This window comes from Camelina sativa, chromosome 5 (genome assembly GCF_000633955.1).
Source record: "Camelina sativa cultivar DH55 chromosome 5, Cs, whole genome shotgun sequence".
NCBI lineage: Eukaryota > Viridiplantae > Streptophyta > Magnoliopsida > Brassicales > Brassicaceae > Camelina > Camelina sativa.
This window is the reverse complement of record NC_025689.1, coordinates 3,655,150-3,672,572: the sequence shown is the minus strand read 5'-3', so window position 1 is coordinate 3,672,572 and position 17,423 is coordinate 3,655,150. Positions and strand designations below refer to the sequence as shown.

At 33.8% G+C, this 17,423-nt stretch overlaps 2 protein-coding genes, 1 long non-coding RNA gene and 1 pseudogene across 6 annotated transcripts in view; 1 reads left to right on the top strand and 3 right to left on the bottom strand.

Moving 5' to 3' along the window:
- LOC104785308 (cytochrome P450 98A3-like) overlaps positions 1–2,382 on the bottom strand; it is a 9,556-nt gene extending 7,174 nt beyond the window's left edge. Inside the window, exons 1-3 of one of the 2 annotated variants that reach the window (XM_010510492.2) lie at positions 1,794–2,375; positions 662–1,059; positions 6–572 (exon numbers count right to left, since the gene is read on the bottom strand). In XM_010510492.2, the coding sequence (XP_010508794.1) occupies positions 6–572; positions 662–1,059; positions 1,794–2,277 (1,449 nt within the window). In that variant the 5' untranslated portion in view covers positions 2,278–2,375. Of the gene's footprint in view, positions 1–5; positions 573–661; positions 1,060–1,793 lie in introns of both variants that reach the window. The other variant, XM_010510491.2, reaches the window with a different exon arrangement.
- On the bottom strand, positions 5,992–8,631 carry LOC104785306 (WAT1-related protein At2g40900). The gene is made up of 7 exons (XM_010510488.2): positions 8,257–8,631; positions 8,101–8,163; positions 7,894–8,010; positions 7,473–7,698; positions 6,873–7,031; positions 6,629–6,780; positions 5,992–6,537 (listed from the first exon to the last, which is right to left on the bottom strand). Exons 1-7 carry the CDS (start codon positions 8,442–8,444, stop codon positions 6,258–6,260), a joined length of 1,185 nt encoding a protein of 394 aa, XP_010508790.1. The 5' UTR covers positions 8,445–8,631; the 3' UTR covers positions 5,992–6,257.
- On the top strand, positions 14,910–15,678 carry LOC104785304. Of its 3 annotated transcripts, none has more exons than XR_767341.2 (3): positions 14,910–15,028; positions 15,261–15,498; positions 15,595–15,678. It is a non-coding gene; the product is annotated as an uncharacterized LOC104785304 (long non-coding RNA). The 3 variants fall into 3 exon arrangements; XR_767343.2 differs by having other exon boundaries at positions 14,910–15,032; XR_767342.2 differs by having other exon boundaries at positions 15,592–15,672.
- Positions 15,766–17,423, bottom strand: part of LOC104785305 — a 3,579-nt pseudogene continuing 1,921 nt past the window's right edge.

The window sequence follows — 17,423 nt, the reverse complement described above, 5'->3', positions numbered from 1 at the left end:
CGCATGTACGTGACTAGTCCAGGGTTTTCAGACATGTCAATATCTTCCGGTTTTGTGCCTTGAGGCGGTGTCCAAACAAAATGGTGAAGCAAATGACTCATCATCGAAGTCACCAAGTTGATACCAAGTTGTGCACCGGGACAAACCCGTCGTCCTGCTCCAAACGGAAGCAGCCTATAGTCATGTCCCTTCATGTCAACATCTTCTTCCAAGAATCTCTCTGGTCTAAACTCCAATGGATTTTTCCATACGGCAGGGTCTCTAGCCACCGCCCAAACGTTCACATGGACGTTTGATCCTTTGGGGATGTCGTAGCCTCCGATCTTGACGTCTGCGTTGCTTCGGTGAGGGAGCATTAGAGGCGTCGGAGGGTGCAGCCTGAATGACTCTTTCACCACACACTGCAAGTAAGGTAAGCGGGCAAAATCTTGCTCGGTTAAGATCCGGTCAAGTCCAACCACTCGGTCCATCTCTTCTTGCACTTTTTGCTGCACTTCTGGATTCTTGATCATTTCAGCCATCCCCCATTCAGCTGTTATCGCTGTCGTGTCCATCCCTGCCGTGATCATATCCTGCACACACACACACCATTTATACCAAACGTGAGTCACAAGACATGTTAGGGTCTAAATGGTTATTGTGAACACTAGCTAAAACGCACCCATAGAAGACCAATGATAGTATCATCACTAAGATCATACTGATCCTTCAGCGTAAGCAACGCATCAACGAAATGCTGCTTCGCTCCGCTAGACTTCTCACGGTCCAAAGTGTGCTCCTCCATGATAACTCGCGTGAGGCGGTCGCGACGAGCCCCATGCTCAGCAAACGACTTCTCGTCGGCCGGACACATCCACCGGAGCCACTCGATGTGTTCAGCTATCGACAGTGAAGCACCTATCTTCAGACCGTTGGATACTATGGCCTTGAACTCGAGCCCTTGCTCATCCACCACACCTTGCGCGTCCATAAAACGCTTCCCAAATGCTAGCCGCGTTATGTTGTTGAACGCAACCGATCCTAAGTACTTCCTCAGTTGTAATCCTTTTGTTCTGTTTTCTGAGAAGATTATACAATACAGTCAGTTATTAGGGGAGTTGCACTAATTATGAAATTGGCAACCACACTCTTTTTGAAAAAAAAAAAACAACGTGCTATTAGTACGGATATTAAAGAAACAACTAATTGCTTTGTTTTTCTTTGAAGTACCATCATTAACCATCACAGTATGGGTATGTACCTACTCAACCAAAAATCATTATTGGTGATACTCATTACAACCAGATAATAATACTAACTAGTACGATACTCAAATAAAATCAATAAAACATTACTTATGACTCTGTCGAACTAAAACTTAGTTTGACGTTGACAAAGACAAAGAAGACATAATAAACATATAGAGTACTGGATTTGATCATTTTTCTGACGCTAAAGAGTAAAGGCAACGCGTGGCATGCATTATTTAAGTATAAACGACAAACCTAGCATTAATTTCATTATTTCTTTGTTTTTTTTTACATCAATTCTCGTTCTCTCCAAAAAAACAAAACTACGATTTTGAGTATTCCTACCGACTTTTGTATAAATCGAATTTTCCTTAACCAGAGCATTTTTGATACAAGTATTCAAAACCCGCTTTTATTTCTTACCTCTTTTGAGATTTTTTTTTTTTTCCTTCTCTTTTGAGATATATTTGTATGGATAGACTCTTAAAAACTCCTTTAACGGCACATTTCTTTTTCTTTATATCGAAGAAAAATAAGAAAGACCCGAACGATTAGCGTACGTACCAGGAATGTTACAGTCATTGAAGACGGATTCGACCATGGCGGTGACTTCATCTTCACGGATAGGTCTGAGTGACTCGAGTCGTTTTGGTGTGAAGAGCTCAAGCGTGCAAACTTTTCTCACCTTGACGTAGTGAGGCCCATAATCTGCCCATATAAGATCCTGACCGTGGCGGCTAAATACTTCCGTCGATCTGTTGCGGTGCCGGTCGGCGAGTTTCTGGTCGTTCTCTTTCAAGACTTCTTTAGCTAGCTCCGCGGTAGATACGACCACGTTTAGAATTGAACCGATCCAAACCGATATGATTGGTCCATATGATTCAGCCCACTCGTAGTAACATCTAAACCGGACTGGTTTTATGTCGTAGAGGTTACCAAAGATCGGCTTGGGGCGTGGACCGGGTGGGAACTTGTATCTCAGCCGTTGGATCAGATTGTAAGATACGACGGCGACGATTGCCGCTGCCGCTATTAGAAACCACGACATGGACTTTTATATTTGTTTTTCTTATAAAAATAAAATCGAGTATTTTAAGACAAAACAAAAAATGTGTAAAAATCGAATTCACTTCTAGAATTCTAGATAGAAGTGGTCGAGACTTTGATTTATATTAGGATGGGGGTTGGTAAACCAACTCTTTTTTCTTTCCTGATTTAAAATAATAATTTCATATATATTAATATAAGATTATATTTATTATTTTAGCAAACAATTATTTTGGATTTATATTGATGATGAAGTAGGGGAAAGTTGGCAGAGAAAAAAACATCACTTTGGATTTAACTTTTGTTAAAATTGGTAAACTACGTGTCTAACAAAATTTAGATTTGAGGTTTTGACTGATAATACACTATTGAAAAATTCGAAGAGAAAATTAAAGAAAATTATATTGGATTTTTTTGGTTATTTACTTAGCAGGTGAGGTAAAATTCTCATTTACTAAAGCTGTATTTGTTATTAAAAGCTTTTCCTTTTCATGTAGGTAAAAAGTTATATTCATTCACTTGTTTGCTTGGCAATATATTTTGCTGTTTTCATTAGAAAATTGATAATAATTTATTATATATTTCAGTATTTTAACCTCTCTGATCTCTATCTCTTTTTTCATTTTTTTCCTTTTCCTTTTGCTATATTATTAATTTCTCCCACTTTTTTTTTGTTTTTATTAATCTACTTAATAACCTTTCACAAACTCTTGATTTTTTTTTGTTGTTGTTTGAGATTAACGGTTGAATTGAAATAGTTTTACGAGAAGGTGTTTGTTATTACCAATCTATACAATGTGGAAGGTTATAGAGTTCAACAAATATTTTTAGTCTAATGTTAAGCATTAGTGCATTTCATGTATTAGTGTTAGCGCTAGGGCCTATGTAATCAGGAAATGGACGTGGAGAACAAAAAATTAGGGAACTCTGGTTTAAGAAAATAAGGCTCCCATTTATTTATTAATAAAATCAACGTAAACTAAATTGCAATTTCATTATTAAAACTAAAAAGTGAAGGGCCATTCATGTTCTGTTTGGAATCATCATGTCTTCCTTAAATTATTTCAAAGACTTTTCACATTGTATTGTCTCCACCACCTACACCACTATTTTTTTTTCTTTTTATATCATCTTCATTTCTTCAATCCTCTACTAAAATGCTTATATGATTATTTGAGTGTTCAAACAATGATGTTCGCCAATTCACAAACTTTTGTTCGCAGTGAAACGGATAACGAAAAAAAAAAAAAAGATAAATACGCGCGCACACAATAAAAAAGTTAGCTCTACAATGTATTTTTATGGTAATAAAATGTTAGTAATTCTCTTCTCATGTCCCCATGGACTTTAATTTGGTCCCAAACGTTTATGAGAGCGAGTGGGAAAGGTGTGGGAAGGTTTATTTTTGGGGTTGGTGAGAGAAACACGTCACCTTTATCGGCAACCACATGAACTAACGAGGGGTTGGTGCGCTTCCGACCAGACAACATAGGTGCTTGTGATATAGTAGTAGGTGATTTACGTTATCACAAACTTCATCTATATGGCTATTCAATTTGTCAGAAAAGAAGTGACTTAAATTTTAGTTATGAAGATTTTTCTTTTTAGAAAAATACTTACTAAGTAATTTTTTGTTTAATGTCTAATGTCTTTTTGAGATATACTAATAGACTATTCAAGAATCATTGAGTTTTAAGAAGAAAACAAGTTAAATCTTTTGTTTTTTTCCAAAACCAAAATAAAAGGTGTGGAGAGAGTCGGCTTAGTGGGACCAGACGGGTAGGTGGGTGTGTTTGGTGAGATTTAAAAATTTATTTTATTTTTGTGATTTTTTTTTCTTTTCTTTTCTTTGTGAGTGTTGTGAATTTTTGTTATTATATTCGATTATAGGTGAGTTCAATGATTTAATTTCAGTATTTGAATAAGACGTAGGTGTTATTCTAACATAGAGAAATTACATATCGTGTTATGTCCTAATTTTTTGGGTTAACTTTTATACATGTAGATGGCCAAACCCAAACTTCTTCTTTTTTTTTTTTCTCGACAAACCTAATATGCGTTGTTGGTTAGACAAACATGTTACATGCATCCACAACATGGTAATATATACCGTATTGATATAAACACAAATACATGTTCTGTCAGATACCTTCTACTAATATACCTACCAGTCTACCACCATCCTTACGACACCAGTTTGTAGAATTCCATATATAAATAAGCCCATCACCATCATTTTCTTGTAATAATATCAAAATTTAATACTAATTAACTCCGCGAAAACATAGCCAAATAATGCCATTTGAATTGTCATTGTCATATTGTTGGATGACATAAACTGATGTCTGTGGGAAATATCGTATGCATGAATCATCTAAGATTGATGGAAGTATTAGTATGGATATTAGTTTAACTAGAATGTATGTTTTGAGAATGAAGATTTACATATTCGGAATCCCCAAGCTTACTATCAAAGGTTGGTACCAGATGAAATTATGAAAAGAGAAAGTTTGTTAGGACTTCTCTACTCATTAATTCAACGAAGATGAAGAACAAGAGAGTTCTAGTTCAATGATTTAATTTCAGTATTTGATTCAATAAGACGTAGGTGTTATTCTAATTTAACAGAGAGAAATTACACAACGTGTTATATGCCCTAATTTTTTGGGTTAACTTTTATATATGTCTATGGCCAAACCCAAACTTCTTTTTTTTCTTTTTTTTTGCTCAACAAACCTAATATCCGTTGTTGGTTAGACAAACATGTTACATGCATCCGCAACTAGACCTTGCGTGCAAAGAAGTCACCTTCTATTTCAGTTTTCATAAAATCCGAGTATTGAGTTGAGTCTTTTTAATTCTAGTAATTAAACAACTCTGAGTTTGACCAAGAAAAAAAAAAACAACTCTCTGAAAGTAAAATCCGGTTGCCCAGACATATACCGTATTGATATATATACACACAAATACATGTTCTGTTAGATACCTTCTACTTAATTATACGTACCTACTATACCTACCAGTCTACCACCATCCTTATTCCTTACGACACCTATTTGTAGAATTCCATATATAAAGCCCATCACCATCATTTTCTTGTAATAATATCAGAATTGAATACTAATTAACTCCGCGAAAACACAACCAAATAATGGCATTTGTCATATTGTTTGGATGACATGATGCCTCAGGGAAATATATGGCCGCATGCATAAATCATCTAAGATTGTATGTTATGAGAATGTATGTTAGTTAACTGAAATGTATGTTATGAGAATGAAGATTTTACATATTCGGAATCCTCAAAGGTAATTCAACGAAGATGAAGAACAAGAGAGTTCTAGTTTCTACTAGATCTTAGTTAGACCAAGATACTGCTTTGCACAATTTAACTTAACCAGAATAGTAAACCGGTAAACACATATGTAATCTAACAATTGTAACTCTTCTTCAATATGGATAAAGGCTCGAATAATGGGCTCAGGGCTAAGAATAATTTTTTAAGCAGAAAGGCCCGTACCTCGTTGTAGAATCAGCATCTAGCGGTAGCAGTGGAACTGTTTGTTATGATGTATGGCTATTTTATGCGACCCATAAACGTATAATAAACATTTTAGTATTTTTTTCTTACTCATGTAAAAACTCAAGTTGGAAAGGAAACACAATTTGAAGAAGAAAAAAACAGAGGATGTACATTCCACATTTTTTTTGGGCATGTAAGAAGATGTGTGGTATCAATACCAAATGTGATGTTGTTACACGGGGTTTTACATATAGCTTAGTCAACGATCAAAATCGATGGTACAGTGAATCCCTAGTTAAATAGTTACAATAAGAAATCAAAACTATAAATAAATAAAAAGTATAGAAAACTTTTGAAGCAGGGGAAAAGGAATTCAAACTTACAAGGTATCAAAAAAAGAAGTTACTCTTCTCCCCAATTTTTGCCTCTCTAAAAAAAAAAAAAAACCACAATCTAATTTAGGTCGTGAAATGTTTATCCACATTTTCACTACAAAAAACCACCACCACAACTTCCGGTACCGGCGACTCCTTCTCCACCGTAACCTTTCCGGTTTCGACATCCTCATCAGCTTCGTCGATTTTTGCCATTATTGTTAGACCATTATTGCCACTACAACACGTAACGGTTTCTAAAACGTTATCTTCTTCATGGTGTGTTTCTTCGCCGTCATCATCTACATGTTTGCCCCATAACACGGCGTAGACTCCCACCGTCAAAACAACCACTCCAATAATCCTGAACAAAAACAAATCCGGTTTAATCAGTTAACAAGACATAGCCAAAACTAAACCGGTTATGTATATTATTAACCGGTTGTTTAACGTACCCTCCAAGGTAGATTCCTTGGCCAAGAACGAAGAAGCTCATGATGGAAACAATGACGACGACGAGAGGGTTAAAAGCAGTGACAAAGACCGGTCCTTTTCGCTGCATCATAAGTCCTTGAACGTAGTATGCTATGCTCGACGACATTATTCCCTGTAACCGTAACCAATCACAGTATAAGTATCATTATTTTTGTAAATTGATCTTTGTGTTTTACGTGGAAAAAGTGGGGGACGTCGACGAACCGCATAGGCAGAAGCGAGAAGGTTCATGTCAAAACCGATGTTCAAAGCAGAAGGATTATGTTCCATTACGAATGTCAGGGCTAAAGACTGTAACGTTCCCACGAAACACACCATCGTTGATAACGAGAGATGGGCTGAGTATTTCTTCAAAGTCGCAGCCTAACAAAATATAACGTCAGTCTAATTCGTTAGATTATATATTAAGAAGGAAAAAAGTCATACACAAAAGTGAATTTTTCCAGTCACGTTTTACGAATCATATTTTTTTTTAGTACTTATTTCAGATATAGTTAACCTAATAAATTTGAAAAAAAAAATCTAACATGAAAGAAGATTGATACTATATTCAAAATTTAAAACTACTGATAACTGTTTTTTTAATATACCCTCAACATGCATGGTCAGATGTGTTGCCTATTTTTTTTTTCCTATTTTGATAATTGGCAAATCTAAAACTAGAGCCAGAACTGATCCTTAAAACCTATAAGACAAATCGTATATTATATTTTTATTACTTCAAGAGTTTATAGTAATACATAATCTAATTCTTGATGTAAAATCGAACTATTTCAAGACTTGATCAGTAATTGATATATATACCTGAAGAACGAAGAACGAAGCCCATGAGATGGAAGCTAGTAGTAGGAAGACGGCGGCCTTAAGATAGTCAGTCGTCAGCGGCGAAGAGACGGTGGTGAGGTGAGATCGGAATATATTGATGAAAGGACCTTTGTAGAATATCATCAATATGGATCCACCCACTGTCACTAAAGTACCCATCACTTTTACTAGGCATCTTACTTTTCTCATATCCACTTTCTCCATTCTTTAAAAAATAAAATATTTACACATGAAAAACATATATCAGTATTTTATAATTTTTATGACATCGTCATGCACTAGTTGCACTATACATTACTTTTAAATTAGTGCAAATCCACGTACGTACCAAAATATAATAAAACATTTCTTTCTTTTTTTGGTTAAATGTAAATAATAAAAACGTTGCTTCTGTATGTACCTGAAGATAGTGGCAAGGATGATGGTAAGTGCAGGCACGATGTTGCTAACGGCGGTGGAAAACGTCGGTGATGTGAGTTTCAGACCGATGTAATATAAGTTCTGATCAATCACAGGCCTGTTCGAATCAAAACCTTCTATGTTAGCCTTGATTATAATTGTAACAAAATCTTTTAGATTTCATCAACGGTCCAATTAGAAGACTAACCCGAGAAGAGCAAGAAGAAATATTCGCATGAATATTGGAAACGTCATCTTTGATCTCACTTTCCTACAAAAATCGTCAATTCATATAGATTACTAAAACGCTAAAGGAAAATCTTAATTGTGTAGAGGATCGATTTCTCTAGAAATAAATATGTACCTTTCGGAGAGAAGAGCAAAGGGTGCGATAGCGGCTGTGGCAAAAGCGTTGCGGTATGCAACAAGAACGTAGTGGCTCATACCTCGGTCAAGGACGGCTTTAGTTACTAAGTTCATACCTGCGTATCCGAACTGAAGGCAGACCATTGCAAAGTAAGGTTTAGCTGATTCTGACATCCTAAATCCCATCTCAATATTTTGTTTTGTTTTGATTTTGGGACAAGAAACAAAAACCAAAAAATCAAAGTTTTGGAGTTATTATAGGTTTTGATAGTTATATAAAAAATAGTCAAATTAGTGTTTGTATATAAGAGAAATGTGTTAGGAATTGAGAGGAGAGAAACACTTGAGAGAATGTGCTTTTTCCTAAGAACCAAGTGGTGAGAGGTTCTTTGTATTTATAGCATATTACTCGGATTTGTTCAGTGTTCTCTGCTTTCTTCCTTAGTATTTCTTTTGTATTTTTTTTTTCTTTTAAAGTGACGTTAGCGTTAATTATCCCGGTTTGATTCGGCATAACAATTGGGTGTCATGAATTCATTATCTCTAAAGTAAGTGGATAGAACATTTTACATATATATATTTGCTTTATATGACTTCGTGAAACCAATCATATTAGGTAAATAAAACTTGTGGCTACTAAAAATCGTGATTAAAAGTGTGCCTAGTGTGGAACAAGTAGTTAACTAATTTCACCTCATTTCTTAGCAATTAAAATGATCTAAACTTGTTGTTGTTGTGTTATATTGATCAACTGAATCAAAGTATATTATTTGTTTATAAATTTTGTGTGTGTGTGTGTTATGTTTTGGTCGCAGTTAGAAAGGCGTAACCAATACTCTAGAAAAGATCGTGTACACGTGAATTAATGTGAATAATGGGAACACTACCGCTGGGATACAATTATCTTAACTAATCTCCTGTTTAATAAAACGGAAGTACACGACTTCAAATTGGTAGACCATATAATATTAATATAGATTATAACTAAGAATAATTATTTGATAGGTTATATGAATTAATTATTTGATAGGTTATATATATTTAGGATTAGGATCTTATTAAAAAGGATATTTAAAAGAATAAAATAAAATCTCCAGAGAATATTCAACTAACCATATCTAGGCAAATAAAATTCCAGAAATTAATCACTTTTTGCAGATTACAAGTGATTTCCGATTATACTAAAATAAAATCTTACATAACTTTATCAGAAAATTTTAACTGATTAACAGGTAGAAATTTGAATATTTATGTTCATTTCATATATTTTTTTGTTGAATTGTATAGTTTTATATACTTAATACAAATTTAAATAATTTAATTTGATATTTTAAGAATATCATAAATATATGATAGATCAAAAAGTTAAAAATTATAAACACTCTAATTTGATTTGTTATAGCGCAGATCAATAATATGTCACTATAATATGAAAAAATTAAAAAATATGGTTTCTTGCTATAGCACGGGTTAAAATCTAAAAATATGATTTCTCGGATTAAATTTAAGTTTGAAATAATGTTTTTTGGTAAGCTTTCTCGGTCACGATGATTTTGACAAACATACGTTACATATTTGGTCCTAAAATTAATATGCGCTATACTATAGATTAATTCATATAATTTACAATCAAAATACAATATATAATTTTAAACACTAAACAAATCAAACAAAATTAACAAACAAAAATTAATTTTTTTATCACACAACTTAATCCGCGTTTTTTTACCACGGATCAAAATCTAGATATACTAGAATATATCTTACAAAATAGATGTTATTTTCATAAGTCATATTCAAGATATGATTTCATGGCATAGTGTTCCATCCTAAAAAACATTTGAAAACAAATAAAATAATCACATATACGATACTAAACAAGCAAAAGGAAGGAATTTCAACCCGTGCTCTAGCTCGGGTCATGTTCTAGTACAGTACTATTACTATAGTTCATACCAATGGCCAATGGGCATTTAAATGTAATTCTACCACGTAGATTTTTTTTTTTTTTTTTTTTTTTTTTTTTTTTTTTTTTTTTTTTTTTNGAAGTTCCAGACCTAGGCCCGAACCAAAGCATTTTATATGGTCCCTTCTCAAGCACCGTCCCTCGAACGAGCGACCTATAGACTTTGCCAAAGAGTCTTTACCAATTGAGCTATCGACGCTTGGTTACCACATAGATATTAGTCATGCAGTTCAAATATATATATATATTCATGTACGGATGTTAATACATAAAATGGTAAGTTGGGGGAAATGTCATAAAATGGTAAGTTGGGGGAAATGTTAAGGTTGTAACATTTATATCCAGTTTTATTAGGTCGGATCTGGAAAAACTAGAGTCATCTCCAGTTTGTTTCTATTATATATGACCAAACCCATCAAAGTCAGAAATTTTTTTTGTATATTACCCGGAATTGTCGATAATATCACAAAGACCGAACATAATATTAGAAATTTAGAAAACTAAAATCAGAGTGGATCGAATCAGCCTATTGCAACAGGGCCGAATGGCCGATCCGCTCATAATTAATATCGTAACTTCACGAAAGGAGATTATTTAATTTGGTATTTAAGAGATTAGACGATTTTTGTTCTGAGTCTACCGCAATTTGCGATTTATGTGGTCTCAGTCTCATGACTCTTTCCTCTTTATCATAGTATAATATATTTTGGTTAATGTATACTAGTAGATATTTGACAAATCGACCGACCAACCACTGCAAAAAGATTAACTCATTGCAAAGCGAAAATGGGGTTCTATACGTATGGAATGTGACGCATGTCCACTTCCTAATCCTAATTTCCTACTCAGCTACACTCATGGTCACAAATCATCGAGACCTTAAGAGGGTAAATCAATGAAGAAACATAAGTGGGCATATTGAGTCCCACGTTGCAGCAACAGTTAAATTGGGTTCAATCCTACGTATGTTGGGACCCCATATCTCAAAGATTAACATTTTTATGATGAAAGGACAAAAATATGTGTTACCTGTCTTGTCTGTCATCGATTTCGATCCAGATATTTTTAGATCTACGTAACAAATAAAAGAATTATATATGGTTAAAGTGAATCAGAACTTTATACAAACAAAAAAATAAATGATTCAGAACATGTTTATTATTAGAAGTTTAGAACTCGAAAATCTTGAAATTTCTATGTTTTGGACTCTACATATTGATATACCTTAGTTTGGTCTATCTAGAAAAATTACTATATGTTTGTTAATACACAAATATGTTACTCTAGAAACTGCACAATATAAAATAAAATGTCATCTATATAAAATGTCTTCTATCAGAGTATACATGATTTTATAACATGTAGTAGTTTATTAAATAATATTAAATCTATACTGAAGAAAAAAATTGAAATGTCTTCATCACTCTTTCTTTCTTATGCACTTATATTTATCTTTCAGATATATTTCTAACCGGAATAATATTGATTATCAAAAGTTACAAATAATATATATATATATATATATATATTTGTAGTATTATTATATAAAAATAATTGATCATGTCTCACGATTACATTTTCTCCGTTTGAAGTCGGCTCTATTTTACAAACAGCTCGTTACAGTCACAAAAGGACATGCTAAATATAAAGAGTTACGTGTATAGTTATTTATTTTATTTTTATTTTTTACGTGTATATTAGTTGTGAATAATCTAGTTTCTAGCAATTATTTCAAACACAAGTTTACCCAAAAAATAAATAAATTGTTTCAACTTTCACAAAAAAAAAAAAAAATCAATGACAATGAAAAAAGTAATACGACAAAATCAACTCGTTATACACAACTTAGCTGATGAAATAAAATGTTTGGAAATTGGAATAGTATTGTGTCCCAAGAAAAGGAATCTACGTTATAATTGCTAGTTTTTTTAATTGATTAAATTTACCAACTCTTACAAAAATGTAGTCCAAAGTAATAACGAGGTGATGTATCGGAGTATATCGGAGTGCATGTGTATATATGTCTGCACATCTAGCTATACATATATTTTCGTTGCGTTGATACCAATCTGCATAGAATTGCTTATCCGAAATGTAAACCACATAATACTAAATAAATGCGTGAAGAAAAGCTCACCACATAACTCATTGGATGCTTTTGTTTTACTAGAAATCCCTAGATATTGCATATTTCTATCAGTTTATGTCTCAAACGCTTCACTTGTGTTTTTTAAATGTAGTTGGGCATCCATTATCTTTTTATAGAATATGCATTAATGTCACTTTAAGGGACAATAGTGGCTACTTTACTTAGTTGGGGAAGGTTTGTGTGGAATTCGTATCTTAAATTTAATTTGATGAATTAGATAGATTCAATTTTGTATTATATTAGGTCGCATGATATTATTTGATATATATGGTGAGAACATAGAGGAATTATTTTAATATGCTATTATGATCACTGTAAACTAATCAGAAAAGATTTAATGATTCCATCGGTAACACACTTCTAAACTATATATTATATACTATCCATCATGTGTTAATAATAATTAAGAATTTCAATGCACTTATCCAAATAGACGAGTTGTCTCATGCTCATTCGTCTATATATTATACTTCTCTAATTATAGGATTTAACTAATTAACTGACTTTGTACAATTTATATATTTTCGATTATTAACGAATAATAACAAAAATGGAATGTCTCCATATATGACCTTTCTACGTTGGATTCAAACTTTAGATCAAATAAAATTTCTAATCAGTGTTCGTAACAAAAATTAACAAACAAATAATAGCCCAATTACTGTATCACATGAACTCATCAGTGTAGGATCTGTATTCGTGTATTTGTTTTTTTCTTGGGTCAACTGTGTCTGTATTCATATGAATAATAATATAATGCTGAATTCTAAAGCATTCGTGTTAAATTGATGAAATAACTAAAATAAATGGAGATGTAAAAGATAGAATTCTTAAGAATAATGGAATGCTTATTATGCTTTAAAACAAAAACAAAATAGTTATACGTCCATATATATAGATTTTTATCAATAACAAATATGCAATATGCCAGATTATATATGTAGGTCCTGTTCGTTTTTGAGTCGCTAAAGTAGCGACTGCATCTGATTTTAAAATATCTATTTTTTGTAATTATGAGTATTGTAAAAGGTATAGTTATAAATTCTGTAAATACCCAATTGATTAGGTTAGAGAAGAAGACGAAGGGTTCTACAAGTTTCATGTTTGAAGCTTCCTTTATCTGATTTCAACAATGGTGATTTGATTATAGAAAAAGTAGCGACAGTCGCTGGTTCAGATCATGGCTTGGGTTTTATCACTGGTTTTTCCAGCGATTCCAAACTCTTGAAATTCTAGTCGCAACGATCAAAATTGAAGGAGAATTAAAGGAAAGATGAAAAGAGAAAAAAGGAAAAACAAAGGAAATGTTATGGTCGTTGTCGCTACTGTAGCTACACATAAACGAACAGGGCCGTAATCTAGCTAGATGATGAAAATAATAATGAGATTAGTGCAAACCATTATGTTACAAGTTGTGACCAATTTCTTTTACGAGTTAAATAATGATCTCTTATACGTGCTACTATGCTAGTATTATAGTCATGTGGCTAAAAAAATTAGCATATCCTTTCGTGTAAAACTTTTAAGTTATATAAAAATTAAAAAAATGTACATAGATGAAAAGGCACACTTTGTGTCATGTGAGTGTGGATGTGTGGATTCCACGTAAATCATAGGCTGGTGTCAGAGACAAGTGTCGACTTCTTATGATATAGTTACCGAATCGAATATTTTACGTCTCTGCGATTGGGAATTATATGCTTACACAAAATCCTTCTGACAAAATCTGGCATATGTATCTGACTTTTGATTCTGTTACGTAAAAATCATTCGTAAATCTAATTAAAATAACTTTTGAGTTTTCAATATAATTCACATATTTCTACCAAACTAGAATCGATGTGACGACTGACGAGCACGACCTGAACCATGCACGGTGTCGGACGTCTATCTCCACATAATTTTCTATCTAAAATTCTTATCTGATTCATTATTTTGAGACCCGTATAACCAATTTGCTGGAAGCTAAAACTGATCTTCACACAGTGCCTTTTAGATTGCTACATTATCACATACAAATACAACTCGTAGATTTTGGGACTTCAAAAAAAAAAAAAAAAGATTTTGGGACTCATGGTCTAATGAATATATGCTTTAAAATGTTTGGACTATAGATATGAATACAAACTTGTGTGCCTGTATATGTATATAGACATAATAATAGCCGACATATAAAAATAAAACTCAAGATTACAAATGTTTTAGAGTGAGGGCTTTAAAAAAAAAATGAAAACAACACATGATTCGATAAGAAATTTGAGAAAGAAAAACAAAGAAAGTGGGCGTGGGTCAAAAATGTGGGTGCGTATTTGGGTAGTAAAGAGAAATGGGGAGAAAAAGAGGGCAACAAATCAAAATGGTCATCTAATCACCCTCCAGCAACTTCATTTCCACACACAAACTTTTTGGGCCTACCCAAAGTTCATGTCTTTTTTTTTTTTTTTCTTTTTTTGGTTCTCTTTTGATGAAAATGGTATTTAAGCAATTTGGTGCAATCTCATTGGATCGAATCTCTTATAACTGTAGTGACGTGTGTATTTATACCATATATCAGAGATATTAGTTAGATTACTAAGTTTTTTCCGTCAAGAAAACTTTGTTTTGTCAAGCAACTGAGCAACTCGAACCATTTTTAGCATGAGTTCACTTTTCGATGTAGGTACAGTTAAGAGATAATATACAAAATCCTAATTCTCTCGTTCTCTTTACCTACGCTTATACTTTTTTACATCTTAGTGATATAGAACTCCACAATCGTAGCAAGTTTTAGTAGTGATATGTTTGTGTTCTAAATATAGTTATTTTGCTTCTTTTTGCTCTCTTTAGTATATATGTTCGTGTATATATATTACGATTTCAGTCTCACTTCTGATTTTGTTGTGACCAGTTCTTTGTGATTATTGGTAGCTGACAAAGGTAAGGGTAAGGCTGTGAGGGTACACTAGAAGTGCATGCAAATAAAAAGGATCCTAAAATCTCTCCGTCAGCTCCCCAAGTTTGGACATCCAGTGTAGATGTTCTCGTGGACAGTTGAACAGAACAGTAGCATGCATGAGTATGATGAACACCCTATTGCCAAGTGGGATCACTTTGGTGAGCTTGACCCTAGTGAGCAAACCTATGTGGTAATCGTTACTTAATTCTCCTTTGGCTTCCCTTCGTGTTTATCTTGCCTAATGCTTTAAAGCTTTTGTTGAAACGCTTTTACACTCTATTAGCAGAGCATTAGGGAATGAAGGGAGTATGAAGATAAGTTCAGGGGACTAATCTCTCTTCACATAACTAAACAACAAACTGATGAGCTCATTGTACTATTCCAAACTTCTACAAAAAGACTATATCCTTCCAATATGTGACTTCTTGAAACAAAGCAATTATAGGAGACCATAAAATCAAGAGCATGAAAATAGTTTATTTTAAAGTAATTAGAAATATCATATAACTCAACTGTTTTCTTAATATCAATCGGCTAGACAAAAATTAGACAAAAAAAAAGAAGCCAAAAAGTGTTGGTCAAGTTTCCGAGTAGATGAAGCTCTCACAATCACCCATATAATTCAAGTCAAAATAGCATTTTTTATGAAGCCAAGGGAGTGGTACTCCTTTGATTTCAACCTTTGTCAAGTCATTGCATTCCAAGTCGTAATACAGAATGTAGAATCGGGAATGCATCTCCAGCGGTGCCAAGATAACCTTGCCGTCTTGAGTTGTACCTCTTACCATCAATACAATGTCTTGGACTAAATGCCTTTGACAAGTCTGCAAAAAAAGAGTCTTTTTCGACCATTCATTCTTATTCTTCCCAACGTCTTCGAAAACCCATACATCTGCCGAACCCTCATCTTTAAGGTGAGTATGATGGAAAATTGCTATCTTCCCACCATACTCTATAAGATCCGCCCTCATCGTAACTGCAGGCACAACCTGACCAGCGAAGATCTCCCTAGGTACTGGGATGATCGTAAACTGTTCAGACCTAATGTCAAAACTCACAACCACACAATTATAATTATCAGGCCAAGCTATATAACGTACTACTGATCCACTGGTAGACCGTCCTAGCGTGAAAGGGGCATGATGAAGATAATTTTCAGGTACTGGAACAACCTTTTTCCACGAACCTCCAGCTTCTAGTGCGAACACCCACTGCTCTGACTTCAGATTACCCAAACGTGGCAATCGCGAGGATACCCCAACCGTGCAGACTAGTTTGTATTGATCACTAACAGGGTCGTGTCCTATAAAATACTGGGTGTGACGCTTCTTTTGACCTCGTTCAGCTTTGATGTCTGATTTTAAGGCAGGTAAGGTCAAGAGTTGTTTGGTGCTAGGGTTATAGATACACGCCTTATTTTGTCCAAGAGAGAAACACATCAAGGCACGAACAACGTTCAAGAAGTAGCCTCCCATCCCTGGGATGCTCAAATCTTGGTCGACGACCACAAAACTAGAGTTGTCTGGAGATGATATTGATAGCAGTACACGGCGCCCGTCTGCTTTATCCACTAAACACATGTACAGGCGTGGAGGTTGTCGTCGTGTGACCGTAGTAAAAACGGTTGCAAAAATATCGACAAGAAATAAGGGATGACCACTCCTTGGAGACGCACTTGAACCTCATCAGGGACTTTGTTGGCAATCTCATAAGAATCTCCATCACGATACCCTGCAGTAACTCGCATATATCTTTTCCCTTTACTCTTTTTCTTCTTTTTTCTTGTTGGGTGACGGCTAGACAAGAAAAGAGAAAGAAAAAAAAGTAGGAAATAAGCACGATTCTTCTGTTTGAACAAGTCTCTGACAGAGAACAATGTAGTGACTTTGTTCATAAGAACTGAAGAAAAAGTACCTCGTCTGATGATACACATGCGCATAGGAAATTTGGCTGGAGACAAAGCTAATGAGTTCTCTCCTTCTGCATTCTTTATCTTCAGAAAGACCAACGAATAAAAATGAAAAGAAAATTAACAAATTGATCGGGAAACTCTCACTAGTCTAAAACTATATATATCATGAACAGGGAAGTAAAAAAAAAAAAAAAAAAAAAAAA